Raw genomic sequence first — 26,937 nt, 5'->3', positions numbered from 1 at the left:
AGGAGGGGCCCTGGGAGGGGTGGCGGGAGGCGCGAATCCTCAAAGAGGCGGGCTCGGGGCAGCACGAGGGCGCGGTGTGGAGCGGCCGGGTAGGTCGCGGGCCAGGGGACTGGGACCCAGGCCGTGGGGCCAGGGCAAGGAGCGGTGGGCGGGGATCCCCGGCCCACCCTAGGGGGCCTGGGGAGCGGGGGCGGGGGGGGGGGGAGCGGCCGACCCCTTGCCGGGGGTCAGGGGGCGACCTCAGGGCCTTTCCCGGTGGAAGCTGATGGTCCTGGGGCTGTATGGGGAGGCCAGGACGGGGGTCTTGGAAGTACCCCATTCTTGATCGTTTGCGTGGGGAGTTGGGATTTTCTTGGCATCAGACTGGCCCAGGCCGTGACCTAACTGACCCTGTGACCTTGGGCAGGTTGAAATGCCACTGAGTTTTAGTAAGCTGAAGATAACAAAACGCCAACTTTGCCGGCTTTTTGTGAGAATTTATGACAAACATGTAAAGTCCCTCGCCTGTGCCTGCTTCTGTCTGGCTGTTGCTTTTATTTTAGCTGGCAGTGGCCAGGGTTTGTTTGGGGTCAGAAATTCCTGCTTTGCCACCTGCTGGCTCAGGTAACTTTGGGTCAGTAGTAACCTTATCTGTAATTTGAGGTTGCCTATTTTTTTTTTTTTATAGCCAAAACCCAAAACAGTTGCCGTCCGGTAGATTCCAACTCATGGCAACCCCATGTGTGTCAGAGTAGAGCTGTGTGTGCTCTCTAAGGTTTTCTTTCTTTTTTTGAACCTTTTATTGTGGTTTAGGTGATAGTTGACAGAGGAAATTAGTTTCCCATTCAACAATTTATACACAGCTTGTCTTATGACATTGGTCGCAATCTCAATGTGTCATCACTGTCCCCACTTTCTCCCTGGGCTCCCCTTTTCCATCCCAGCAGCTTTCCTTCCCCTTCCTGCCTTCTCATCTTTGCTTTTGGGCAAATACAGCCCTTTTGGTCTCCTATAGTTGATTGTTCTGAGCTGGACCTTCTGCATGGATGTTTTTGTTCCCTTTGTAGGCCTGTCTATTGTTTGGCTGGAGCCCTCGTGGCGCAGTGGTTAAGCGCTCAGCTGCTAACCAAAAAATTCGCAGTTGGAGTCCATCAGCTCTTTGGCAACCCTGGGGGGCAGTTCTACAGGGTTCTACAGGCAGTTCTACTCTGTCTTATGGGGTCGATATGAGTTGAAATCGACTCCACGGCAGCAAGTTTGGTTTGGTTTCATTGTTTGGCTGAAAGGTGGGTTCATTTTCAGGTTTTAAGGGTGTTTAAGGGCCATAGGGAAACCCTGATGGCATAGTGGTTAAGTGCTACGGCTGCTAACCAAAGGGTCAGCAGTTCGAGTCTGCCAGGCGCTCCTTGGAAACTCTATGGGCCAGTTCTACTCTGTCCTATACGGTGGCTATGAGTCGGAATCGACTCGACGGCACTGGGTTTGGTTTTGGTTAAGGGCATAGGCTCTGGGCTCCACCAGTCTCTGTCAGACCAGTAAGTCTGTTCTGTATTTTTCTCCCTTTCTATCCAGGACCTTCTATTCTGATCTAGGTCAGAGGGGTTGTTAGTGGTAGCTAGGCACCAGCTAGTTCATCTAGGTCTTCTGGTCTAACGCTAGTAGAGGCTGTGGTTCGTGTGGTCCTTTAGTCCTTTGGACTAATTGTTTCCTTGAGTCTGATTTTCTTCACTCTTTTTTGCTCTGGATGGGAAGAGACCAATAGTTGTATCTTAGATGGCCACTTGCAAGCTTTTAAGACCCCAGTCGCTACTCACCAACATAGGTTGTAGAGCATTGTCTTCATGGACCATGTTATGCCAATTGACCTAGAGGTACCCCAAGACTATGGTTCTAAGCCCTCAAGCCCAGTGACTCAGTCCTTCAAGGTGTTTGGTTTTGGTTAAGAAGTTGTCCTAACTGTGCCCCTTGTGTGCTTTATTACATAGATGGATATGTTTGTAGCACATACAAATATGTATGTAATAATATCCACTGCTTGTAGGCTCCTGGGTATACTCCCATTTGCTATCCCATACTTGTTCAGTTTACATATTAACCTATGTAAGCACTCATACATTATTGTATGTTATTATTGTTATGCAGAGTTGTATATGTAATAGTAAAAAAAAAAAAATTTACTGTTGCCTTTTACTCTTGTGTAACTCTCATTGTCTTAGTTTGCCTTGGTCATGCTGTGCTTGCATCACCCATATTGTGTTTTGTGTTTGCCTTCACCAAAGTTAATACGTGTCTACTGTCTAGTTAGTGATTTCTTCTCCCTCTCCCTCCCGTTCCTGGTAACCATCAAATAATTTTTTTTTCCATGTGTAAACCTTTTCTAGAATTTTTATACTAGTGGCCTTATATAGTATTTGTCCTTTTGTGATCAACTTATTTCACTCAGCATCATGTCCTCCAGGTTCATCCATGTTGTGAGATGTTTTGCAGATTCACAGTTATTCTTTAACATTGCATAGTATTCTGTTGTGTGTGTGCTACAGTTTATCCATTCATCCGTTGATGGGCACTTGCATTATTTCCATTTTTTTGCTATTGTGAATAATGCTGCGATGAGCACGGGTGTGCATATGTCTATTTGTGTTACGGCTTTTATTTCTAGGACATATACCTAGGAGTGAGATTCCTGGATCATACGGTATTTCCAGTTCTAGTTTTTTAAGGAAGTGCCATATCATTTTCCACAGCGGTTGTACCTTTTTGTATTTCCACCAGCAGAGTATGAGAGTTCCAATCTCCCCCACAACCTCTTCAGCACTTGTGTTTTTTTTCTGTTTTTTTGATCAGTGCCAATATTGTTGGGGTGAGATGGTATGTCATTGTAGTTTTGATCTGTGTCTCTCTAATAGCTAATGAGCCCTGGTGGTGCAGTGGTTAAGAAAGAGCTTGGCTGCAAACGAAAAGGTTGGCAATTTGGATCCATCAGCTACTTCCTGGAAACTTTATGGGGCAATTCTACTCTGTTTTGTAGGGTAGCTATGTATGAGTCAGAATCGACTCAATGACAATAGGTTTTTTTTTTTTTTACGGCTAGCAAAGGAGCCCTGGTGGCGCAGTGGTTAAAGCGATTGAAAGGTCAGTGATTCGAAACCACCAGTGGCTCCTCGGGAGAAAGATGTGGCAGTCTGCTTCTGTAGAGATTTACAGCCTTGGAAACCCTGTGGGGTCGCTATGAGTCGGAATCAACAGCAGTGGGTTTGGCTTTTTTTTTTGGAATGGCTAATGAGGAGCCCTGTTGGTGCAGTGGTTAATAGCTTGGCTGTTAACCAAAAGGTCGACAGTTCGAATCCACTAGCTGCTCCTTGGAAACCCTATGGGTCAGTTCTGCTCTGACCTATAGGGTACCTATGAGTTGGAATCGACTCGAGGGCAACAGGTTTAATGGCTAATGATCGTGAGCATCTCTTCATGTATCCGTTGGCCTCCTGAATGGCCTCTTTGGTGAAGTGTCTTGTTCATGTCCCTTACCCATTTTTTAATTGGTTTGTCTTTTTGTTGTTGAAGTTTTCTATAAATTTTGAGATTAGTCCCTTGTCAGATATATCACAGCCAAAAATTTTTTTCTAGTCTGGAGGTTCTCTTTTTACTCTTTTGAAGAAGTCTTTTGACGCATATAAGTATTCGGTTTTTAGGAGGTACCAGTCATCTAGTTTATCTTCTGCTGTTTGTGCATTTTTAGTTATGATTGTGAGTTTGCTTATGCCATAGAGACCCTAGGTTTGCCCCTATTTTCCTTCCGTGATCTTTATAGTTTTAGGTTTTACATTTTGGTTTTTGATCTATCTTGAGTTAGTTTTTGTATATGGTGCGAGGTATGAATTCTGTTTTGTTTTTCTGCAAATGGATATCCAGCTTTGCCAGAACCGTTTGTTAAAGGGGTGGCGAGGGCATTTATCGTTTCCCCATTTTATAGATTTTGAGCCTTTGTCCAAGGTCAGCTGTCCACAGGTGGATGAATTTACTTCTGCGTTCTCAGTTCTGTTGCATTGGTCTATGTGTCTATCGTTGTACCTGTACCAGGCAGTTTTGACTCCGTGCCTGAGATCAGGGATGTGAGGCCTCCTACTTTGTTCTTCTTCTTCAGTAATGCTTTGCTCACCCGGGGCCTCTTTCCTTTCCTATAAGGCTCCCAATGGCTGATTTTTTGGAAGTAGATGGTCAGACCTTTTTTCCTAGGTGTATCTGCGCAGACTCGAACTGCCAATCTTTTGCTTAACTCTTTTGCCACTAAGGACTCCTGAGGCTGTCTGTAAGACCTGCCTTCTCTACTGCTCAGTTTGTTGTGAGGCTCAAATGAAATGAATGTATTAGAGGGTGTGTGGAAGTATATGCTGCCCAGGTGTCAGCGATGGGCACTCACTCGGGGATGCTTCCTGCAGCTATTTCTAACGACTGGCCTCCTCTTGCCGGAAGACCAGCATCCCCTTCCTCCACCCCACAAAGACCTCTTTGTTTACCTCTACCTTTTCCACAGTCCTGTTCCAAGCAGCCTCTGCCTTATTTTGCAGAATCCAGTGGGTGCTGCCCAAGCCTGAAGCACCCAGAGCCAGGGAGCCGCCCGCAGGGAAGGACTTAACACAGGAATTTTCCACGTGCGCAGACGCCAAGACTTGCAGCTGCTGTGGTCATTCCAGGAGGCAGCAAGTAGGATTCGAGAACCCACACCTCCTCAGGCTATGGCGGTCCAGGGCCTGTCCCTTCGTGTGGCCACCTTGCTGACGGGGCTGCTGGAATGCCTGGGCTTTGCGGGTGTCGTCTTTGGCTGGGCCTCACTGGTGTTTGTTTTCAAAACGGAGCATTACTTTGAGGACCTGTGTGAACCCAAGGCCCAGCTGATAGGCAACGCCACGGAGCTGACTGGTAAGGGCAGTGATGGTGAATTCTCTGGAGAATTTAGGGCTGGAGCCCTGTGGCACAGTGGTTAAGTGCTCAGTGGCTAACCAACAGGCTGATGGTTTGAACCCACCAGTCCGCTCTGTGGGAGAAAGATGTGGCAGTCTGCTTCTGTAAAGATTACAGCTTTGGGAAACCTATGGGGCAGCTCTACTCTGTCTTACAGGGACACTATGAGTTGGAATGGACTCTACAGCACCCGGTTTGGTTTTTTTTTTTTTTTTTTGGTCCCAGGCACGGGGGAGGAGTAGGAAGGACTCCCAGCCTCTGCTTTCCCTGCCAACCTTTTTATGGGGAGAGGGAGGGACTTGGTCTAGAAGGTGCCCGGGATGGAAAGTGCTAGATCATGAGGGGTAGTTCCTCACCAAAAAACCAAACCTATTGCTGTTAAGTCGATTCTGACTCATGGCGGCCCCATGTGTTACAGAATAAAACTGAGCTTCAGAGGGTTTTCTTGGTTGTGATCTTTATAGAAGCAGATTGCCAGGCCTTTCTTCTGCGGAGCCTCTGGGAGTGTTTGAACCACCAACCTTTCAGTTAGTAACTGAGCAAAAACTCTTCGCACCACTTAGGGACCTTTTTTTCTTTTCTTTTTTTAATTGCGCTTTAAGTGAAAGTTTACAAATCAAGCCAGTCTCTCCTACAAAAATTTATGTACACCTTGCTATGTACTCCTAGCTGCTCTCCGCCTAATGGGACAGCACACTCCTTCTCTCTACCCTGTATTCCCCATGTCCATTCAGTCAGCTTCTGTCCCCCTCTGCCTTTTCGTCTCGCCTCCAGACAGGAGCTGCCCACGTAATCTCATGTGTCTACTTGAGCCAAGAAGCTCACTCCTTACCACTATCATTTGCTGTCTTATAGTCCAGTCCAATCCCTGTCTGAAGACTTGGCTTTGGGAATGGTTCCAGTCTTGGACTAACAGAAGCTCTGGGGACCATGACCTCCAGGGTCAGGGATCTTTTGTTTTTTGTTTGTTTATGCTATTTAAAAAAAAAATTTTATTGCGCTTTAAGTGAAAGTTTACAAATCAAGTCAGCCTCTCATACAAAAATTTATATACACCTTGCTATGTACTCCTAATTGCTCTCCCCCTAATTTTTTTTTTTAATGAGACAGCACACTCCTTCCCTCCACTCTCTCTTTTCGTGTCCATTCCACCAGCTTCTGACCCTCTCTGCCCTCTCATCTCCCCCCCAGACAAGAGATGCCAACATAGCCTTATGTGTCTATATGATCCAAGAAGCTCATTCTTCACCAGTATCATTTTCTATCCCATTGTCCGGTCCAATCCCTGTCTTAAGAGTTGGCTTTGGGAATGGTTCCTGTCTTCGGCTAAGAGAAGGTCTGGGGACCATGACCTCCGGGGTCCTTCTAGTCTCAGGCAGACCATTAAGTCTGGTCTTTTTACGAGAATTTGGGGTCTGCATCCCACTGCTCTCCTGCTCCCTCAGAGGTTCTCTGTTGTGTTCCCTGTCAGGGCAGTCATCAGTTGTAGCCGGGCACCACCTAGTTCTTCTGGTCTCAGGCTGATGTAGTCTCTGATTTATGCGGCCCTTTCTGTCTCTTGGGCTCATAATTACCTGGTGTCTTTGGTGGTCTTCATTCTCCTTTGCTGGAGGTGGGTTGAGACCAGTTGATGCATCTTAGATGGCCGCTTGTTAGCGTTTAAGGTCAGGGACCTTTTGGGGAGTAGTTAGGAGAAGTCACATTTTGCCTCAGCTTAAGAAAGAACTTTCCACCAGGCAAGCAGTCCAGGATGGATGAGGCTGCCGTAGTGGGGAGCCTAGGCTGGGTGGCCACCTGGCAGGAGGGTGGAATGGATGGGAGATGGGTGTCTGAGATCTCCCTTCCTCTCCTCAGACTGCAAAGCCCAGGATGAGAGGTTCTCACTCATCTTCACGTTGGCGTCTTTCATGAACAACTTCATGACCTTTCCCACTGGCTACATCTTTGACCGGTTCAAGACCACTGTGGCCCGTCTCATAGCCATGTAAGTCCCCAAGGCCCTGCTTGGACAGAGGTGGGCGAGAGGAATCCTTCCAACTACGGCAGCCCAGCTTTGAGGGAAACCCAGGTCAAGTGACTGGGCAGCCTGGCCAGGCCCTGGGACAGCCATGCTCTCCACAGGACTGATCTACCCCAGAGCACACATTCCCCTGGAGCACACATTCCACCCCAGAATATGTTCCCCCCTGCCACATTCCCTCCAACACACATTCCCCCCCCCACACCCCCCCAACACACATTCCCCCACCAGCACACATTCCACCCCAGCACATTCCCCCCTAGCATATGTTCCCCCCAGGACACATTCCCCAGCACATTACCCCCCAGCATACGTTTCCCACCAACACGCATTCTTCCCCAGCACACTTTCCCCTTCCCCTCCCCAGCACACTTTCCCCTTCCCCTCCCCAGCACACTTTCCCCTTCCCCTCCCCAGCACACTTCCCCCCCAGCAAACAAGCATGCATTCCCCACCCCAGCACACATCCCCCCCCAGCATACAAGCACGCATTCCCCTTCCCAGCACACAAGCGCGCATTCCCCTCCCCAGCACACATTCCTTGGGAGCACACAAGCACGAATTCCCCTCCCTGGCACACCTTCCCTGGGAACATGCAATCCCCTCAGCACGCATTCCCCTCCCCAGCACGCACTCCCCTCCCCAGCACACATTCCCCCTGAGTATGTGAGCACACATTCCCCCTGAGTGTATGAGCGCACATTCCCCCAACATTCCTTCCACCAATTACACATTCCCCCAGGAGTTGCTCAGCAGCTTTGTTGGGAACAGCCCAGGGTGTGGACTCTCCTTCTCCCACCCCTGCTTCCTGTTCTTCTAGCCTTCCCCTGCTCTAGTGAAGCACTTCTACTGTGTGACTGTATGACCTGAGGAACTGAGCAGGAAAGTGCCTAGTTCCTGAAAGGCCTGGCCTGGGCCAGGGTTACTGACATCAGCAAAACCTGAAATTGCCAGGGCTGTGGTTCTTGGGTCCCTGGCACCACACCTAAGTTGCTCAATCTTCTTCCTGCTCATACCCTGTTACTCCCTCAAGGCATTGATAATAAGGTTTCCTGGGTGTCTCTGAAGGAGCCCTGGTAGTGCAGTGGTTAAGCACCCAACTGCTAACCAGCCGCTCTGCGGGGGAAAGATGTGACAATCTGTTTCCATAAAGATTACAGCCTTGGAAACCCGGTGGAGCAGTTCTACTCTGCCTGTATGGTTGCTGTGATTCAGAATCAACTCGATGGCAACAGATTTGGTTTTTTGGTCTGATGGAGGAGTAGCTGTGGGCTTCCTCAGGCACAGTCAGGGTCAGGGGCTGGATCACGCTTAGGAGCTGTGCTACTAGGCCTGGGGCCATTGATAAGCAGTGGCCTGGTGGGGGCCGATAGGATAGAGAGGAGGTGCCCCCTGAGTGGTGGGTACCCTCTGAGTAGCAGGCATGAGATTAGCCATCAGAGAGAGGGACTGGAGGGCCAGCCAGGCCTGGGGATGGGCCAGGAACTAGCCAGCGAGTAAAGCAAGTCCTTTATTCTTTATTTCTCAATCTCTCTAGGTGTTTGGCTCCCTGTCTCCTCCTCTTCCTGTTCTTCCTCTGCCCCTCCCGTCTCCTCTCGCCTTTGCTGTGAGGGCTGAGGACACTGTTTTGATCATCCTTTGCCTTACTAAACTGTGAAAGGATCCCTGTCCTAGTAGTCATCTAGTGCTGCTATAACAATACCACAAGTGGATGTTTTTAACAAAGAGAGGTTTATTCTCTCCCATTCCACTATGCTAGAAGTCTGAATTCAAGGTGCCGGCTTCAGGGGAAGGTTTTCTCTTTGTCAGCTCTGGAGGAAGGTCCTTGTGATGCATCAGCCTTCCCTTGATCTGGGAGCATCTCAGCGCAGGAACCTCAGGTCCAAAGGACTGGGTCTGCTCCAGGCAGCTTTCCTGGTGGTATGAGGCTCCCATTCTCTGCTTGCTTCCCTTTCCTTTTATCTCTTGTAAGATAAAAGGTGGTGCAGGCCACACCCCAGGGAAACGCCCTTTACATTGGATCAGGGATGTGACCTAGGTAAGGGTGGTGTTACAATCCCACCCTAATCCTCTTTAACATAAAATTAAAATCACAAAATGGAGGACAACCGCAGAATACTGGCCTAACCAAGTTGCACATATTTTTGGGGGGACACAATTCAATCCCTGACAATCTCATAACCTGCCTTAGGGTGAAATCATCACAAAGTTATAGTAGAGCAAAAAGAAAGATTTTATTCAGCGTATGTGCAAAGAGGCAAAAGCAGGAAACGGACAAGGATGCTTCCAGAGTCCGAGGAATATTACAGAATAGGCAAAAGCAGGAAAACAGACAAGCATGCTGCCAGAGCCACGTCTTTCTGAGTCTGAGGGACCTTACAGAATCATCAGGTATATATATATTACAAATGGGTAAAAATCATTGAAGCCTTTACCTTTTCACAGATTGGTTAAAAACTGCCAAATCACTGTGGTGCTGCATTTTGAATTGTTTTTCTTAATAATCATTGATACAGGTTTCAGTGATGACAGTCAGGAGGGTCTTCATGGGTCCCACAAGTCCTACTACTCACTAAATGCTAATTAAAAAAAGAGTGGAAAGTCTTCAGGTCTTTTGTGCTGTTTGTGATTTCTTTATGTGAAAGTTTCCCTAAAAGATGTTTTACAAGATTGTCCTAGCTGTTGTCTTTATACCTCAGGACCCATTTGATATGTCCTGTGAGTCCTTGTGGGTCCTTGGGAGTCCAGCTCTAGCTGGGTCACATTCTAGGACAGGGAATAATGGCTCCAATATTATCTCCTAAATCAAACCTTTAATGTTCGAATCTGACACGTTGCCGTGGTGTGAATTCTGTCCCTATAAGACAGAGTAGAACCGCCCCACAGGGTTTCCAAGGCTGTAATCGTTACAGTATCAGACTGCCACATCTTTCTCCCATGGAGCGACTGGTAGGCTCAAACCACCGACCTTTAAGTTAGCACCCAAGTGCTTAATCACTGTACTACCAGGGCTCCTTATCTTGGAGTCTAGATCAGTCCAAGCTTTTTCTTTTGCAGAAAGGGCTACTGAGGCCCAGAGAGGGACAGTGGCTTGCCCAAGGTCACACAGCAAGGAGGAATTAGGACTCAAGGTTTTGAATTGCAGACCAGGCACAAACCCAGTTCTCCAACAGAGACATCTCTTTAGGTCTATTGGGACTTCCAAGTGGGAGGGCTTGGGCTTCTCCTACTTTGCCCCTGGCTAAGCCCAGCAGTGTTACCTGAGAAATCACATCCTCACTGAGCTCATTGCTCCAGTCTTCCCAACCTAGCCTTGGACCTTGTTGTCGTTAGCTGCTGCTGAGTTAACCCTCAACTCATGGTGACCCCATCCATGATAGAACGAAAAAATGCCCAGTTCTGCACCATCCCCATGATCGGTTGTGGATCAGACCATTGTGATCCATAGGGTTTTGATTAGCCACTTTTTGGAAGGAGATCACCAAGTCTTTCTTCCTAGTCTGTCTCAGTCTGGAAGCTCTGCTGAAAGCTGGTCAGCATTATAGCAACACACAAGCCTCTGCTGACAGACAGGTGGTGGCTACGTATAAGGGGCATTGCCTGGGGATTGAACCTGGGTCCCCCCACCATGGAAGGTGAGAATTCTACTGCTGAACATTAACTAAAATACCAAACCAGTTGCCAGCAAGTCGATTCTGACTCATGGCGACCGCATGTGTAGCAGAGTAGAACTGTGCTCCATAGGGTGGGATGGGCAAAATGCCACTTGAGGTCAGGCCCACAGCAGAATCACATTGGGGCTTCTTGTACCTGGTTCTAAGTCTGGGGCAGAAGAGACATCAATGCCTGTTGAACGCCCAGGCTGAGAAGGCGGGAGTCAAGTGCCAAATCTGGAGATTGGGTGAGCAGAATTCTGTTTGGCCCACCACGTTCCTCCTTTCTTGACAACATTCTCCTTCTGTTCTGTTTTTCAGATTTCTCTACACCAGTGCCACGCTCACCATAGCCTTCATTTCTGCAGGTGAGTGCAGGTAGGTGGGAGGGCGGAATTGGGACTGGAGTTCAGGGGCCCCTGGTGCGTGGGGCAGCTGCTGGGAAGGACACAATGCCCCCCGCCCCGCCCCCAACTGTGGTTGTTCAGAGAACTACCTACTTTGCCTATCTGGAGAGAGTTCTCGAGAGAGACTGAGTTATTGCTGGTCTGTGAAGACAATTTACTCAATTGAGAAATGTGGAAAATAAGGACGGGGGGTAGGGTGGTTCTTCGGAGTAGAATTGATTCAAAAGTTAGAGTGTAACTAGGAAAAAAAATTGGAGGGCATTGATAATCAAGGAATCTGGTTTAAGCATTCCCCATTGGTATAGTATATTTAAAGGTTAGTATAAGGCAAAAATACTGAATTTTTTAATGCATCAGCAAAAAGAGAGGAGGACCCTCAGTAAGATGGATTGACACAGTGGCTGCAATAATGGGCTCAAACACAGCAAAGATTGTGGGGATGGCACAAGACCGGGCAGCATTTCGTTCTGTTGTGTGTAGGGTTGCTATGAGTCGGAACCAACTTGATGGCACCTAACAATGACAACATTGTACTTTTGATAATTGCTTTGTTTTGCATTTTACTATGAACTTGATGGATATTCAGAGGGCTGAAACTTGCTCAAAACAAAGTAGAAACAGCAATGGAGATCGTTACAAAGTTGTAATGTGACTGTTTTATAGTGACACATGGGGACGATTGTAAGGATGGAAAATAAAAGGGTAAATTCCTCTGGTGAAAATACGGAAAGGCACTCCCTCCTTCACTGTCTTCTTTAGAATTCACTCCACATAGCTGGTAAATTCTTTGCCTTTCTAAAGAATCTGTGAATGTAACTTCAGGCAGTTCTTCTCTGCCTTCTTGTTTTTTCCTAGAAGGAGATGAACTTGAACTCAGTTGGCCCAGTCCTATCTCCAGGCCAGAAGGATTAGAAAATAAACAATTATCTGTAAAATACGAACATACTGATTGTACCCCCTTACGTATATAACAGTTAAGACTTCCTTCTGTTTTTGCAATCTCTTTAGCAGATTGTCTGTGATGCGTCACCTTCTGGTTTAATCCTTATCTAGTAATCAAACTTTTCTTTCCTTTCTTAAAAAGAAAAAAAGAATTGATCCAAAAGAATACATTCATCCTTTTGCTTGTGTTAAAATGTTCTCTCTCTTTTTTTTTAAATGAAACGATAGTAACATGAAAGAAAGTTATTTTTGAAAATGTTCTTCCTTAGCAGGGTGAAAGTTGATAGCAGTATTGTAGTCAAAAGTTTTGTTTTCAAATTTTCGTAGTCTATAGAATCCCAAGGGGGGCAGTGTGCTTCAGTGGTAGAAATCTCACCTTCCATGCAGGAGACCCAGGTTCGATTCCTGGCCAGTGCACTTCATGTGCAGCTTCCTCCTCCCCCATCTGTTAGTGGAGGCTTGTTGTGTTTCTGTGATGTTGAAAAGGTTTCCGCAGAGCTTTCAGACTAAGATGGATTAGGAAGAAAGGCCTGTTGATTTACTTCCAAAATCAGCCAGTGAAGACCCTATGGATCACAACAGTCCAATCTGCAATTGATCACAGGGATGGCGCGGGACCTGGCAGCGTTTCATTTCATTGTGCGTGGATCGCCACAAGTTGGGGGCTGACTCAATAACCGTTAAAAACAACAATATAATCCCAAAGTCTGTGAATTCTAACCTGATTCACCCCCTTTCCTGCCCTGCCCCTTGAGTAGTGGAGGAAATTGAGGCCAGGGAGGGACCCCTTGCAAGATTTGCCCAAGGCCCCAGAGCAAGTTAGGGGGAAGGGCCTGAGAGGCGGTCTCCCCACCTCTGGTTGGCGGTCTCCCCACCTCTGGTTGGCGGTCTCCCCACCTCTGGTTGGCCTTTTTCCTAGTGACCTGGCTATGCTGGCCGTGACTTGCCTTCCAATGTTCCGCCCCAGTGTCAGACCACGTGGCTCAGTTTTGGGGTTAGGAAGTGAAAGTGCATAACTGTAGTGTGTGTGGTTCCTATCCTCTAGCTGATAGGAGATGGCCTTTACTTGCACTCGGCAAACACAGACGCTGAGTGTCTTCATCCAAGCAGCTCTCCTGAGACAGCCTGGCCTCCAGCCAATTATCTGAAACCACTCTTCTCATCAAAGCAGCTTTATCTCGCCTAAAAGCCTGTAAATGACTTTACAGTGGCTAAATATGGAGGTGGTGGCACGATTGGAGCAATAATTTCCCCTCCCCAATAGAATGGAGTCCTGGGGTAGTGCAAATCGTTAACATGCTCGGCTGCCAGCTGAGAGGTTAGAGGTCCGAGTCTACCCAGAGACACCTTGGGAGAAAGGCCTGGTGATCTACGTCTGAGAAATCAGCCACTGAAAACCCTGCGAGGCACAGTTCTCCTCTGACGCACATGGGGTCCCCGTGAGTCAGAATCTACTCGATGGCAACTGGACCCTGATAAAATAGAGCTTTTTTTTTTTTTTGGAATGAGTGGTGAAGCCACAAAGACGATTGTGAAAGGAATCTCGATTAACATTTAGTACATTAGGAGAGTTGTTCAATTTTATGAAGACAGACACTGAATTGTGCTTGGTGTGAGTCCTCTAAAATTGAGAGCAAGAGTTACTTAAGAGGATATGAGGGGACACTCTACGTTAACAAACATTTCCACCACCACCTGGTGGAAAAGTGGTTCCCTTTTTACTTCTCCTTCAGTCCTGATTTCCTAAGAGAAAGTCTCGATTTGGGGCTAGCATTTCTAACTCCTGTGGCAGGAGCGCGTCTCAGGCTTTGGACATTCTTTGGGCACCGGGGTCCGGCTACAGTTTACTAACATTGTTTTCCTTTCATGGTATTTATCTTTACAGCGATTGGCTATGCGTAGCAAGCAACAGTGGTACTTTCATTTACAGTAGTGATATAAAACCCAGAACCAAAACCCACTGCCGTCGAGTCGATTCTGACTGCCAGCAACCGTATAGGACAGAGTAGAACTGCCTGGGAGAGTTTCCGAGGCTGTAAATCTTTATGGAAGCAGACTGCCATATCTTTCTCCTGTGGAGTGGGCTGTTGGGTTCAAACCACCGACATTTATGGTTAGCAGCCGAGTGCTTTACCTACTGCATCACGAGGGCTCCTTAGTGATATAAAGATTCCTTGAAAAGTAGATTTCTTTTGGATGCAAGTGAGTTGTAGTAGCTAACAAGGCAGGCATGGGTTATGGCCCAAATCTTGAAGGTAAGTGGCAGAGGTCCCTGGTTGGGGACTGACAAGTTCATCAAGGGCTCCCCACTCCTGGTGCTGCTGTTATCTAAGGCTTATCAGGTCTGTTGTAATGATTTGTTTGCATGTCGCTGTTTTCAAGGGCGGCAGAGAATATGTTTCACTCACCTGCATTTCCAATGCCAAGCATAGCGCCTGCACCAAAGAAGTGCTCGGTCCAATTTTGATGAACAAAGATAATTCGTGGCTATGGGTTTACACTTGACTACTAACTGCAAGATTGGCAGTTCAAACCCACCCAGTGGTACTGCGGAAAGAAGGCCTGGTGATCTGCTTCCATAAAGATTACAGCCAAGAACACCCTGTGGAGCAGTTCTATCCTGTAACACGTGGGGTCGCTAGGAGTTGAAGTTGACTCGATGGCAATGGGTTTGGTTGTTTTGGATTTTCTCACTCAGTTCTCATAGCAACCCCACGTGGCATGGAGAGCAGGGGTGTTGTTCCCATTTAACAGATGAGGTGACTGAGTCATGGATTCAGAAGCCAGCTTAAGCTCATGCAGTGAATTAGAGGCTGGGTTTGGTGGCTGAGCCTGGGTTTGTCCCTGAGTCCAGAGTTCTCTCCCCTATGGTGTCAGAGTGCACAGGAGCGGTTACTTGTGGCTTAGAGAGGGAAGGGAGCTAGTGTCACTCTGAGTCCTGCCTCTGTGGGCATTCCAGCTTGCCACAGCCTAAGGACTATCTTTTTTGGGGAGAAGGTGGCCCAAGAGACCTCGGTGGGGACATTTGGGAAGCCTTGACCAGTACTCTAAGACCCTTGAAGGATGCTTCTGGCTGGAATTCGGGCCCAGGCCCAGGGTTGTTGGGAATTTGGAGCAGGTGGAAGCCAGGGCTTCCTGGAGGAAAGGGGAGCATGTGCCAGAATTTGGGGCTCCATGTTGGGTTGCACTTAACAACACCATTTCTCCTCTTTAATTGTTCCAGACTCAGCCTCGCTGCTCTTCCTGGCCATGCCCATGCTAAGCGTGGGTGGAATCCTGTTTCTGATCACCAACTTGCAGGTGTGACTCTGTCCCAACACCTGTTTCTGGCTAGGGGTGGGGAGGATGGAGGGGAGAGTAGAAAGGGTAGATGGGAGGGTGGTGAGAAAGATGGAGAGGAGGGTGGGTAGAGTGGACGGGAAGGTGGAGGGAATGGAGGGGAAGGTGGAGAGGAGGGAGGGGAGGATGAAAGGGAGGGAGGGGAGGGTGGAGAGAAGGGCTGTGGGTAGGATGGGAGGATGGAGGGGAGGGTAGAGAGAAGGGTGGAGGGGAGGGTGGAGAGGATGGAGGGGAGGGAGAAGCACTTTTCCACAACAGGCTGCTTCAGGTAGGGCTGGCCCAAGCCAGGTTGTAGCTCTTGAGGCAGAGAGTAAGTGTGGGTATCATGAGGACCTGACATAGTCTTTGTGCCCAGGACATATCGGTTTCATGAATAAATAAGTAATTCGGGCTGGTCCTGTGTTCTCCAGGTTGGGAACTTATTTGGAAAACACCGCTCCACCATCATCACCCTCTACAACGGTGCATTTGACTCCTCCTCAGCTGTCTTCCTTATCCTTAAGGTAAAAATAGCAAGAACCAGCATTTATTGAGCATGTATACATGTCTAACGCTTGCATTATGAACGGGGCATGCTTTCTTTCCATCAGTCCTCTGAGATGCTATTGTATCTCCATTTTACAGAGGAAACGTTGGCTCTCAGGGAGGTTAAGGTACTTGCTCGTGGTCCTGCAGCTAGAAATGTGGTACTTGAATCCAGGCCTGTCTGGTTCTTCAGCCTTGAGCCCAAAGCCATTAAACCCCTTCTTCACACTTAGGATTTTTGGGCAGAGGCTGAGGGAAGGCATGGCTATAAAATGCTTGGGCCAGTGCCCTCAAGTGGACTTTTCCCCTCTGGGAAGAGGTTGGGAGCCCTTTGGAATGGGGCAGTTGCTGCTGTGAGCTTCTAGTTTGGACACGGTGGTGGGAGGTTGCTAGTGGGGGCAACAGGGGCAGACACAGCTCTCCTGAAGTCTGATGTTGGGTAGCAGTGCTGCCAGTGGCCCACCCAATAGCCGTTCCACCATCTTCATTGCTAACAATTTCATCTGGGCAACAGTTTGCCCAGCCCAGGGGTTGAGTCCTGACTAATATGAGCCAACTGTGAATCCCTTGTCAGTGATGAGTAGAGGTGGGTGTGTGAACTAGTCCTGGTTAATTAGATGAAGGGGGTATATACTAGAGGACTTGAAGGACATTTTCTTCCCTGATGAAAGGTGAGACCAGAGCAAAAGGAAAATCCTCCCTCTTGATCCCCCTTCCCACCTTTCCTCTTTGAAGTTTGTTGGAGGAGGATGTGATAGCTGGAGTTGTGGCAGCCATCTTGTGATTATGAGGCAACAATCTGGAAGACAAAAGCTAACACATTAAGGATGATAGAGAGGAAGGAATGAAAGAGCATGGGTCCTTGACACCCAAGCTGTCCAACGTGGGACAGCCCTCTGTACTTTGTGTTAGGCCAGGGACAGCTTACACAGCCTTTGCGTCATGGGGGAAGAGAAGAGGAACCTTGGGAGTCACTACCCAAACATGAGTCTAGTTTAGTCCCACGAGCACCCTGGCTTGATGGCACCCAGAGACTGAGCCCATTGGACACTTACTCAAGCTTCCTGCCCCTGGTACGAGAGCCACCTTCCAGGTTCTTCTTCCTTACCTGGGTGTGCCTCTGTTTCCTTCCTCTTGCTGTACAGATGCAAGGGAAGAGAGCACTGGAGCAGGAGTCAGAGTCCTTAGTTTAATCTGGCCCTACTGCTCCTGCTCTGACCTTGGGCAACTCATTGCATCTCTGTGGACCTCAGCTTCCTCTTCTGTAAAATGAGTTTGGGCTACCTCAGTGGTTTTGAAACTGAGCTCTGAGGACCACTTAGGGGTTCTCTTAGATGTTATGGGGGAGAGGGTGACTGGGCAGCTCCCCATCGATCTGTTTTGTAAGTTAAATTTTTGTGTAAGATTTTGTTTGGACAAAAAGACTTTGCTGCTATTGAGGAAGAGGCACTGGGCTGGAAGATGTCCAAGGAGCCATGCTAGGAGGCTGCCCAGGTTGTGGGGTGGGTGATGAGATGCTTGCCCTGCTGCTGCCTGGGCCTTGGGTGGGGATGAGGCTGAGCACGAGTGTGGACCACGTGTCTGTAATCAGCTTCCGGCCTCGTGGCAGGATCCTGATGTTTCCCTCCTTTGTTTGCAGCTCCTCTATGAACAGGGCGTCAGCCTCAGGGCCTCCTTCCTCTTCCTCTCTGTCTGCAGTGCTTGGCACGTCGGGCGCACCTTCCTCCTGATGCCTCGGGGGCACATCCCCTACCCACTGCCCCCTAACTACCACTATGGGTAAGGGCTGTGGTCTGGTAAGTGTGGGTGAAGGCCCCGCATCTGACCTGGGATGGGAAAGCAGGAGTGGAACAGACGTGGTTATATAGGACAGAGGAACCCTGTCTCAGGTGAGGGGGACCAGGGCAGGGGTATATCAGGTAGCTGTTGCTGCATGACAAACTGCCTAAGCCTCAGTGGCCTAAAATATTCAGCATTTATTGTTTATTTTAAGGAGTCCCTGGGCGGTGTAAACGGTTAAGCATTTGACTACTAACCAAAAGGTTGGCAGTTCGAACCCACTCAGACGCACCTTGGAAGAAAGGCCTGGTGATCTGCTTCCGGTAGCTCATAACCTTGAGAACCTGTGGAATGCAGCTCTACTCTGCAACACGTGGGGTTGCCATGAGTGGGAATCAATTCGATGGCAGCTGGTTTTGCTTTTATGTTTTACAAGTCTTTGGGTAGCTAGTGTAGGTCTGCTGATCAGGGCCAGATTCAGATGATCTCAACAGGGCTTGGCACATCTGTGGTCAGCTGGCAGGTCAGCTGGGGGCTGGCTGGTATAGGATGGCCTTATGCACGTGTGGTTTGTCTGGCAGTTGGGGTAACAGGGATGAGTGGGTTACACGGTAATATCCCTCCAGCAGGCTAGCTTGGGTTCGTTCACATGCTGGTTACAAGCTTCCAAGAGGGAGCGCAGAAATGTACAAGGTTTCTTGAGGCCTAGGCTTGGAGTGAGTGTTTTTGTACTTTGGACATGTTATCAGGAGGGACCAGTCCCCGGAGAAGGAAGGACATCATGCTTGGTAAAGTAGTGGGTCAGTATAAAAGAGGAAGACCCTCAATGAGATGCATTGACACAGTGGCTGCAACAATGGGCTCAAGCATAACTAGGGTTGTGAGGATGGCTCAGGGCAGGGCGGTGTTTCGTTCTGTTGTGCATAGGGTGGCTATGAGTCAGAACCAACTCGACGGCACCTACCAAAAACAGCAAGGCTCGGAGTTAGTACAGCATCACTTCTGCTGCATTCTGCTGCCTGAAGAAGTTCACAAGGCCCACCTGGATTCAGCAGGTGGGGAATAAGTCTCCATCTCTTGATGGAAGAGCTGCAGAGTCTTTGCAGAGAGCAGGGTAGGTGAAGAGTTGAACGGCATTTACAGTTGATAAACGCGAGGCCTGGAGGGAGGGCATTCATTTACTGCTTGCCTGCTGTTAGCCAGTCCCCGTGTGCTCTCTGGGTCAGCCTCACAATCATCTCCTCACATAGATCTCCTTATTTCCACTTTCCAAATGAGAAACACAGACACTCAGGAGAGTTAAGTCTGAGCTGTGTTCCCACAGCTGGGAAGAGGCAGGGCTTGGATTTGAACCCAGCCTTTTTGACTCTTTCAGCTCTTCCAGTGGTTCCCAAACTTTGCTGCATATGAGAATCACTTGGAGATCTTTTCTTGTTGTTCTTAGCTGTTGTCCAATTGGCCCTGACTCATGGTGACCCCACGCACAGCAGAACAAAGCACTGCCTGGCGCTGTGCCATCCCCCGTGGTCAGTTGTGAATCAGACCGTTGTGATTCATAGGGTTTTCGTTGGCTGATTTTCAGAAGTGGATCATCAGGCCTTTCTTCCTAGTCTGCAAGCTCTGCTGAAACCTGTTTGGCACCATAGCAACATACAAGCTTCCAATGACAGACGGTGGCTGCACTTGAGGTGCATAGGCTGAGAATCAAACATGGGTCTTCTATATGATAGGCAAGACTTCTACCACTGAACTACCAGTGCCTCATTGGATGTCTAAAAAATATGGAAGCCTGGCTCCCACCCCCAGGCATTTGGATTTAACTGGTGTGGGCTGCAATCAACACACACAGCATAGAGACAGAGAGCGTGAGAGAGAGAGAGAAGCCCCCCAGGTGATTCCGGTGTGCAGAAATTTGGGATCACCTGCACTCTTCTGTTTGACCTGTGTCTTGGGCTCGGTTCACAGTCCTGGGGCTGGGCTGGTGGGTCTTCTGTCTCCGTAGCCTGTGCTCCGAGAATGGCTCTGCAGAGGAGAAGAAAGCGCCTGAGCCTGAAAAGATGGAGCGCCAGTCCAGGGAGCTCGTGTCAGTGGATGGTGAGCCCAGCCCATCAGCCCATCTCCCCGTCAGAGCCTGGCCTTTCTTTTGATGGCCCTGGCTTCTTGGTACTCAGGGTCTGGAAAGGTCAGGCAGAGAAAGGACCTTAGAGCCATGTTGTCAACCTGCTCATTCTATAGAGAGGGTCCAGCAAGGGGCAGGGCTGGCCTAGGCTCGCACAGAGGGTCACTAGAAGGCACTAGAGCTAGCTCCTAGGCACTCTTTCTCTCTTCTCTTTCCTGTTCCTGTTTTCTCTCTCCCTCATCTCATCATATTCCCCTGAATTCTGCCTTTCACTATTTGCCTCCCCCCAGCTCAGTTCTTCCTCCCTGTGCTTCCCAGCTCTAAGTCTGCTTATCCATCCCGTCTCTGCAGGTCTCCTGGGTCTTCACCTGTCATGTCCTGTCTCCATCGCTACCTCCTCTCCCACCTCGACGGGTCTTTGGTTACAAACACTACTAACCGCAGCTGGCTAATTAAAGCAGAAATAAGAATAGGATCTGGGAAGCTTACAAAGTCAAGGGGAAAACTAACCTGCCAGGTAGAACCAGGATACCCCTGGGATCCACATCTAAAGTCAAGGCCGGTCTGCCTCTGTAGGGAGAACCATCAGATGGGCCAACCGTGGATCCTGAGGCCTCACCCCAGGCGGAGGGGCTGAACACTTAATTTACAGTCCCATCTGAACAGTGGAGAGGAGGGCAGGGGAAGATTCCCAGAGGAAATTCAGGCTGTTGGTACCAGAAGAAAGGGAAGGGATTTGGAATAGACCAAAACAATGTGTCTACCACATATTCTTTCTCTGGCTTTCTCTTCTTCTTGTCTTTTCACCATTCTGGCTGGGAACAATCAAGAAAGTGTTAATGGAAGAAGTATTGAATCCAGGTTGTAAAAGATCAGATTTCAGGAGACAGAGAAGAGCGTGGGATAGGGCCATTCAGGTTGGTGCGGCCAGGATGACAAAGGCATGGAGGAATTATGAGTTGGGGACAGCTTTGGAGAGCCTGCCAGTGAGTTCTGGTAGACCAGGAGAAAAGTTGGGCTTGGACCCCAGACTGTCCCATTAAAGCCTCTCCTTTCTTGCCCAGCCCAGCCTTCCACTTTCCTTGTGATTCATGCTGAGTCTTCCTTTCCCAGCAGAGAGCCCCGGGCCTGGGCAGCAGCAGGAGCCCCGTTCCTTCTGGAGCTATGCTTTCTCTCGGCGCTTTGCCTGGCACCTGGTGTGGCTGTCGGTGATACAGCTGTGGCACTACCTCTTCATTGGCGCACTCAACTCTCTGTTGACCAACCTGGCCCGTGGGGACAGGGTGCTAGGTATGTGGTGGGGCTGGGAGGCAGCCCAGTTGTTTGCCCAGCTGGGGGCTTAGAACCTCAAGGGGTACAGGGAGTGGGCACTGAGCCCAGCAGGGCTATGTGCTCCAGAGGGTGTCTGGGTGTATGGGGAGGAGGGGCAGGCAGGGTATGGCAGGGTGGGAGAGTCCCCTCATAAGGCAGTTCTGGAATTTTCTTTCTCGTCCCCTGACCCCTCTCTGCCCTTTGCAGTCAGCACCTACACAAATGCGTTTGCCATCACTCAGTTCTTCGGAGTGCTGTGTGCCCCTTGGAATGGTCTGCTCATGGACAGGCTTAAGCAGAAGTACCAGAAGGAAGCGAGAAAGACAGGTAAGAATTAGGAGCAGAGAGACCTGCCTTTACCTCCCTGCCCATCTTCTCTTTTGTTCTAACTTGAATTCATTCATCCACTCGTTGTTGATAGTTGCCATCCAGTCCGCCCCAATTCATGGCAACCCCACGCACAGCGGAACGAAATGCTACCCAGTCCTGCGTCATCCAGTGCTAGGTTCTGGATCAGACTGTTGTGATCCATGAGGTTTTCATTGGCTGATTTTTGGAAGTAGATCTCCAGGCCTTTCTTGCTAATCCATCTTAGTCTGGAAATTTGCATTTTGTTCAACATTTTTTTGGGTTGTGCATGGTGTCGCCTTGAGTTGGGGGCCAACCTGCTGGTAGCTAAGAATAACAACATAGTATCATTCTTATCCCTAAAAAAAAAAACATTTTTAATATATCTAATATATGGTCACCATTCAGATTTCCCTAGTTGTGTCAAATACATCTTTTTGTAAGTTGGTTTGTTCAAATTTGGATCCACACACAGTCCACATGATGGGTGTGGTTCATGTGTCTTTTATCTCCTTTAATTCTCTAACAGGGTCCATTCTTTTGTCTTGTCAATTATTGGTGGAAGAAACTGGGCCATTTGTCCTGTCGAATTTGGCATCCTTGTCCTGTCGGAAAGGATTTGGCATCCTTTTGATGTCATCTAAAAATTTCCTGTGATCGAACATCTCCTGTTAGATTAGCAGCTTGAGGAGAATCAGTTTAATTTTTTTTTTTGGCAAGAGTAATCCAGAATTGGAGGTGTCGGCTTCCGATGGTATTCCGTCAGCAGACCTTTTATTTTATTAGGATTGCAATGTGGTGATTTTCTATTTCTCTCATTCCTTCTGCCTTTCAAAGCTGGAATTCCTCTAGAAGGAAAAATCTTCCCCCATTAACTCTTTTGTTACCCCGAAATCCACTTCATACAAGAAAGGCAGAATAAATGTTTTTTTTTATTTCCCCTATATTGACCAGTTTTCGGGATACGGGGTTGGTGTCCTAGCAGCCTCCAGTGGTGACTACTAGTTACTTCTTTTTCAAAGTCTCATTTTTAATCTCTCTGACGTGTTTCAGTCCATTGCCGTCATGATTCTCCATGGTGCTGAAGTTGACCCATCTTTGGCCATGGGGACCTGTACTGGTCTGGCTTCTCTGTCCCGTTGCACATAATCCCATTAGCTTTACATAGTGTCCCTGCTTTCTAGCACAGTGAGATTCAAGGGTCCCTCTAAGGTTTCTGCTTGGACAGGGGGGCGGATGGTGGCTCCTCCCTTTTCCCATCTTTCTTCCCCACCTTCCCCCTTGTACTCCTTTGTGCTTGCCTCTAGCAGCCTCTCTTCTTCCCTCTGGACCAGGTTTCTCAGCCTCGGTGGTGGCCCTCTGCTCAACGGTACCCTCGCTGGCCCTGACGTCCCTGCTGTGCCTGGGCTTTGCCCTCTGTGCTTCAGTCCCTGTTCTCTCCCTCCAGTACCTCACCTTCATCTTGCAGGTGGTCAGCCGCTCCTTCCTCTATGGGGGCAATGCAGCCTTCCTCACCCTCGCGTAAGTGGGGCTTGGGGTGTGTCCTGTGATGGCAGACACATGGGCCAAAGGGATGTGCTGGAGGTAGAGAAACTGGGAGGAGCGGGTGGGCCTGGAGGTGGTCAGGGAAGGGAGACAGGGTTTTGGCGGCAGGTATGGGGGCGGTGATACCTGGAGGTAGAGGTGAGTGGGAGGTACAGAGTGTTCATGCACTTGAGCCTTTACATCCGCTGTCCCCTCTGCCTCTTGCTCTCTCCCTGGTGAACTCCTATTCACTCTCCAAAGCCCATGTGCTAATTCTGTTCTAGCTCTCCTAGGAAGGTGTTAGAAAGTAAGTTTCTTATCTTCTTTGTGTCCATGGCACTCTCGTCTTGCTTTTTCTTTTTTGATACACATATATTGTCAGGCATGTCATGATCTGCTTTTGTGCCTGTCTTTTCTCTGGAGGTCTCCCTGGAGCACAGCCTCGGTCCCTACTGCCTTCCCAGGGCCCAGCATAGTACCTTGTCTCTGTTTCTAGTTCAAGTGCCCTGGCAAAGGAGCAGGGGTGGGGGAGGGCTGTGGGTGTGGGTGGGTGAAGAGAAGACCTAGGACAGGGCAGTTGGAGAACAAGTGGGAGGGCCCCTGAAGCTCACCGGAAGCCCCGTTGGTCTCTCAAGTTTTCCTTCTGAGCACTTCGGGAAGATCTTTGGGCTGATGATGACCTTGTCGGCTGTAGTGTCTCTGCTCCAGTTCCCCATCTTCACCCTCATCAAAGGACCCCTCCAGAACGACCCGTTCTCTGTGAGTACTGTGGGGTGTCCCTGGCCTGTTCCCCAGCAGGGGGCCCTGACTATAGGCCAGCGAGGACAACCCAACTGGGGCGACACCAAGGGGAAGTCCAAAGACCTGGCTGAGCTGGCCTGGTGCAACCACACAGGAACAGTTCTGCACATGGGCACATCCTTGGTCTTGTTTTTCAAACGGGAGCCAGTGGGAGTAACCCCACTTTGTCCTGGAGGTACCTGAAGACACAGAATTAACATGGCACAGCTTCCATCGGAAACCCTATGGGGCACAGTTCCACCCTGACACATATGGGGTCACCATGAGTCAGAGTTAACTTAATGGCAACTCGTTTGTCTGGTTTTGGTAATCCACCCAACAGAGCAGAATGGAAATAATGGAAGGTCTTTCCTCCAGGGCAGCACAATGTCTGAGGGGAAAGTAAAATATCAGTGAGGCAGAATTGGTGGAAGAGGAGCCCACTCGCTTCCTTCATTGGCCATGGGTGTTTTAAGTCTCTGGGCTCCTGGACTTGGACTCACTCCTTCCTCTGTGCCTTCCAGGTGAATGTGACACTGATGCTTGTCACCCTGCTGACATTTGTCCACCCCTTCCTGGTATACCGGGAGTGCAGAGGTCAGAAAGGAAGCCCCTCTGCAGTTGCCTAGTTCAGAAACCCTTGTCTTCAGCCCTGAGGATGCTTTTGTTAATTGTTCCCCACCTTCGAGGACCCCGTGTCCAGAAAGACTTTGTCTCCCAGAGCTACTTTTATTAAGTTGCCTATTTTTTTTCTTAAAAAAAAAAAAAAAATTTAATGGCCAGCCAGGACTTCTGGCCAGCAAGAAAAGAATCTCAACTGCCAAAGATTGATATTGTCCAGGCCCAAAGCAGAGGCACGTGGAAGTTCTCCTCAGGGTCAGAGCAGGGAGCATCTTCCTTCCTGCACATGGTCTTGGCAGACCTTGACCCAAGGACAGGTGACGTGATGGAGGGAGGAGGTGAGTCACCTACTACTTAGGTCTGTTTGGCCTTGAGGCCCGTGTGTGCCTGGGCCCTGTGCCACCAGGTAAATTTCCAGGCGAAGAGCAAGGTTGTCATGACCTCAGCTATGTTCTGGTTAGCTGCTGTCGAGTTGACTCTGACTCATGGTGACCCCATGCAGAACAGAATGAAACACTGCTCCTTTGTCATCCTCAAAATCACCAGCATCTTCCATTCCATCGTTGTGGCTATTGTGCCAATCCATCTCACCGTGGATCTCCCAGGCCCTCACAGGTCCTCCACTTCACCCAACATGATGTCCTCCTCCAGCAATTGATCCCCCAATGATGTGTTCAAAGCAAGCAAGTTAGACAGTATTCTGTTGTGCTTCGGGCTTTTCACTGGCTAATTTTTGGAAGTAGATTGCCAGGCCTTTCTTCCTAGCCTGTCTTAGTCTGGAAGCTCCACTGAAACTTGTCCATCGTGGCTGACCCTGCTGGTATTTGAAATGCTGGTGTCATGGCTTTCAGCATCTTAGCAACACGAAAGCTACCGCAGTAGATTGAACCGATGGGTGGATGGTGGCCTTCCGCTATACCACCGAGCATTTAGAGGTGGCACTGGCAGCAGCCCAGCCCTCCCTCAAAGGCACAACCTTGGTTAGAGACCTGGCAGTGATCTTCACGGGAGAGAGGACCAGACAGAGTCCCTTGGCCTGATGTTGGATGGCCTTGGGCTGAGCCTTCCCCAATCTGGGCATCAGTTTTCCCACCTGTGAATTGAGACTGTTGGAGCTGCAAGTTCTTTGTGGAACAAATGTTTTAGGAGGTTTTGAGAACTGTGACATAAGAGCCAGGCCACCCAGGGGCCTTGGGAACCAGCTGACCTGTTTGATCAAAGGATTTTTAATGAGGCCACTGTGGGATGTTTATTTGGGCATGTAAAAAAATTTTTTTTTCCTCTGGGGAATGATTTTACAGAAAAATAAAGCCTGTGTGACATAAGGCAACTACTGCTTCTGCCTCTTGGCTTTGGTCTGGTGGGGGTGTGTGTGTGTGTGTGTGGGCCCAACCCTTGGGGGTGAAGCAGCAATGTGGGGGCGGAGTGGGAATCTGGCTTTGGCATCCTAATGGGGCAGGAACAGTTAGACTGGGGACCTGGGCTCAGAGACGCCCAGAAATCCCTTTCTTTGCACCTTGCCCCCTGTCCTTAACCCTCAGCAACACCCCCCCCCACACACACATTCCACATCCTCAGCTAGAAGTGCTAGATGGAATTAGAAGGTCCTGGTTCGAGTCTCAGCTCCACCACTTAGCAGCTGGCGAGTCCTTTGACCACTCTGAGTCACAGTTTCCTCACCTGCAAAATGTGGTTCATTGTTTCTGTCCCCGAGGGCGGCTGTGAGAACATACGGGAACTGCTGATGCTCGTGCTCAGCACGGGGTGGGAGCACTCTGGGCATTGGCTCCCACATTTACTCCTGACCAGTGGGGGACAAAGGGGAGCGAGGATAAAGGAGAGGGACCGGGTGGGAGAGAAGGTAGGTGGGCTCTCTGGATGGGAGAACCTGGAATGCACTAGATGTTTTATCCCACCGAGCCAGGAAAGGGGCTAGAAGAGGACAGAGGGAGAGGGGGCTGGCAGGCCGTTCATTTCATTCCTCCACCCATTCAGTCATTGATCCATTCAGTCATTCAACACATGTTGATGAGCGCTGACCATTCACCAGGTACTGCCTCGGTGCTGAGGTTATGGAGACGAACAGGGACACAGCTTCTGGGGTCTGAAGTGCAGCTCTTCCTTCTTCCTGTGGACCACCAAGGCGAAACTGGGAGTCTAGGAACCAGGTTCTGAAGATGGACACCAGAGTTCAGATAGCTTTGATTTTGTTTTTGAGTTGCTGTTCAGTCAACTGACTCATGGCAACCCCATGTGTGTCCGTGTAGAACTGCTCCATAGGGTTTTCTTTTTTTCAGATTTTACTGTGCTTTATCCAACTCTTCAGACAGGACTGGACAACGGGATAGAAAATGATGCTGGTGAAGAATGAGTTTCTTGGATCAAGTAGACACTTGAGACTATGTTGGGATCTCCTATCTGGAGGGGAGGTGAGAGGGCAGAGGGAGTTAGAAGCTGGTGGAATGGACACGAAAAGAGAGAGTGGAGGGAAGGAGCAGAGTGTCTCATTAGGGGGAGAGGAATTAGGAGTATATAGTAAGGCATATATAGGTTTTTGTATGACAGACTGACTTGATTTGTAAACTTTCACTTAAAGCACAATAAAAATTAAAAAAATTTTTTCTTGTGCTT

The 26,937-nt window shown here is 49.1% G+C and overlaps 1 protein-coding gene across 2 annotated transcripts; it reads left to right on the top strand.

The window, feature by feature from the left end:
* SLC43A3 (solute carrier family 43 member 3) lies at positions 1-25,655 on the top strand. 2 transcript variants are annotated; one of them, XM_049891981.1, is made up of 13 exons: positions 1-89; positions 4,545-4,896; positions 6,793-6,922; positions 10,933-10,979; positions 15,184-15,260; positions 15,710-15,802; positions 17,464-17,603; positions 19,606-19,697; positions 20,839-21,012; positions 21,241-21,360; positions 22,716-22,902; positions 23,541-23,664; positions 24,210-25,655. In XM_049891981.1, the coding sequence occupies exons 2-13, from the start codon at positions 4,713-4,715 to the stop codon at positions 24,312-24,314; spliced, it is 1,473 nt and encodes a 490-aa protein (XP_049747938.1). In that variant the 5' UTR covers positions 1-89; positions 4,545-4,712; the 3' UTR covers positions 24,315-25,655. The 2 variants fall into 2 exon arrangements, with proteins under 2 accessions (XP_049747938.1, XP_049747937.1); XM_049891980.1 differs by having other exon boundaries at positions 20,836-21,012.
* Positions 25,656-26,937: the final 1,282 nt, after the last annotated feature.

Source organism: Elephas maximus, chromosome 7 (assembly GCF_024166365.1).
Source record: "Elephas maximus indicus isolate mEleMax1 chromosome 7, mEleMax1 primary haplotype, whole genome shotgun sequence".
Lineage (NCBI taxonomy): Eukaryota > Metazoa > Chordata > Mammalia > Proboscidea > Elephantidae > Elephas > Elephas maximus.
This window is presented reverse-complemented; position numbering and strand designations above follow the sequence as displayed.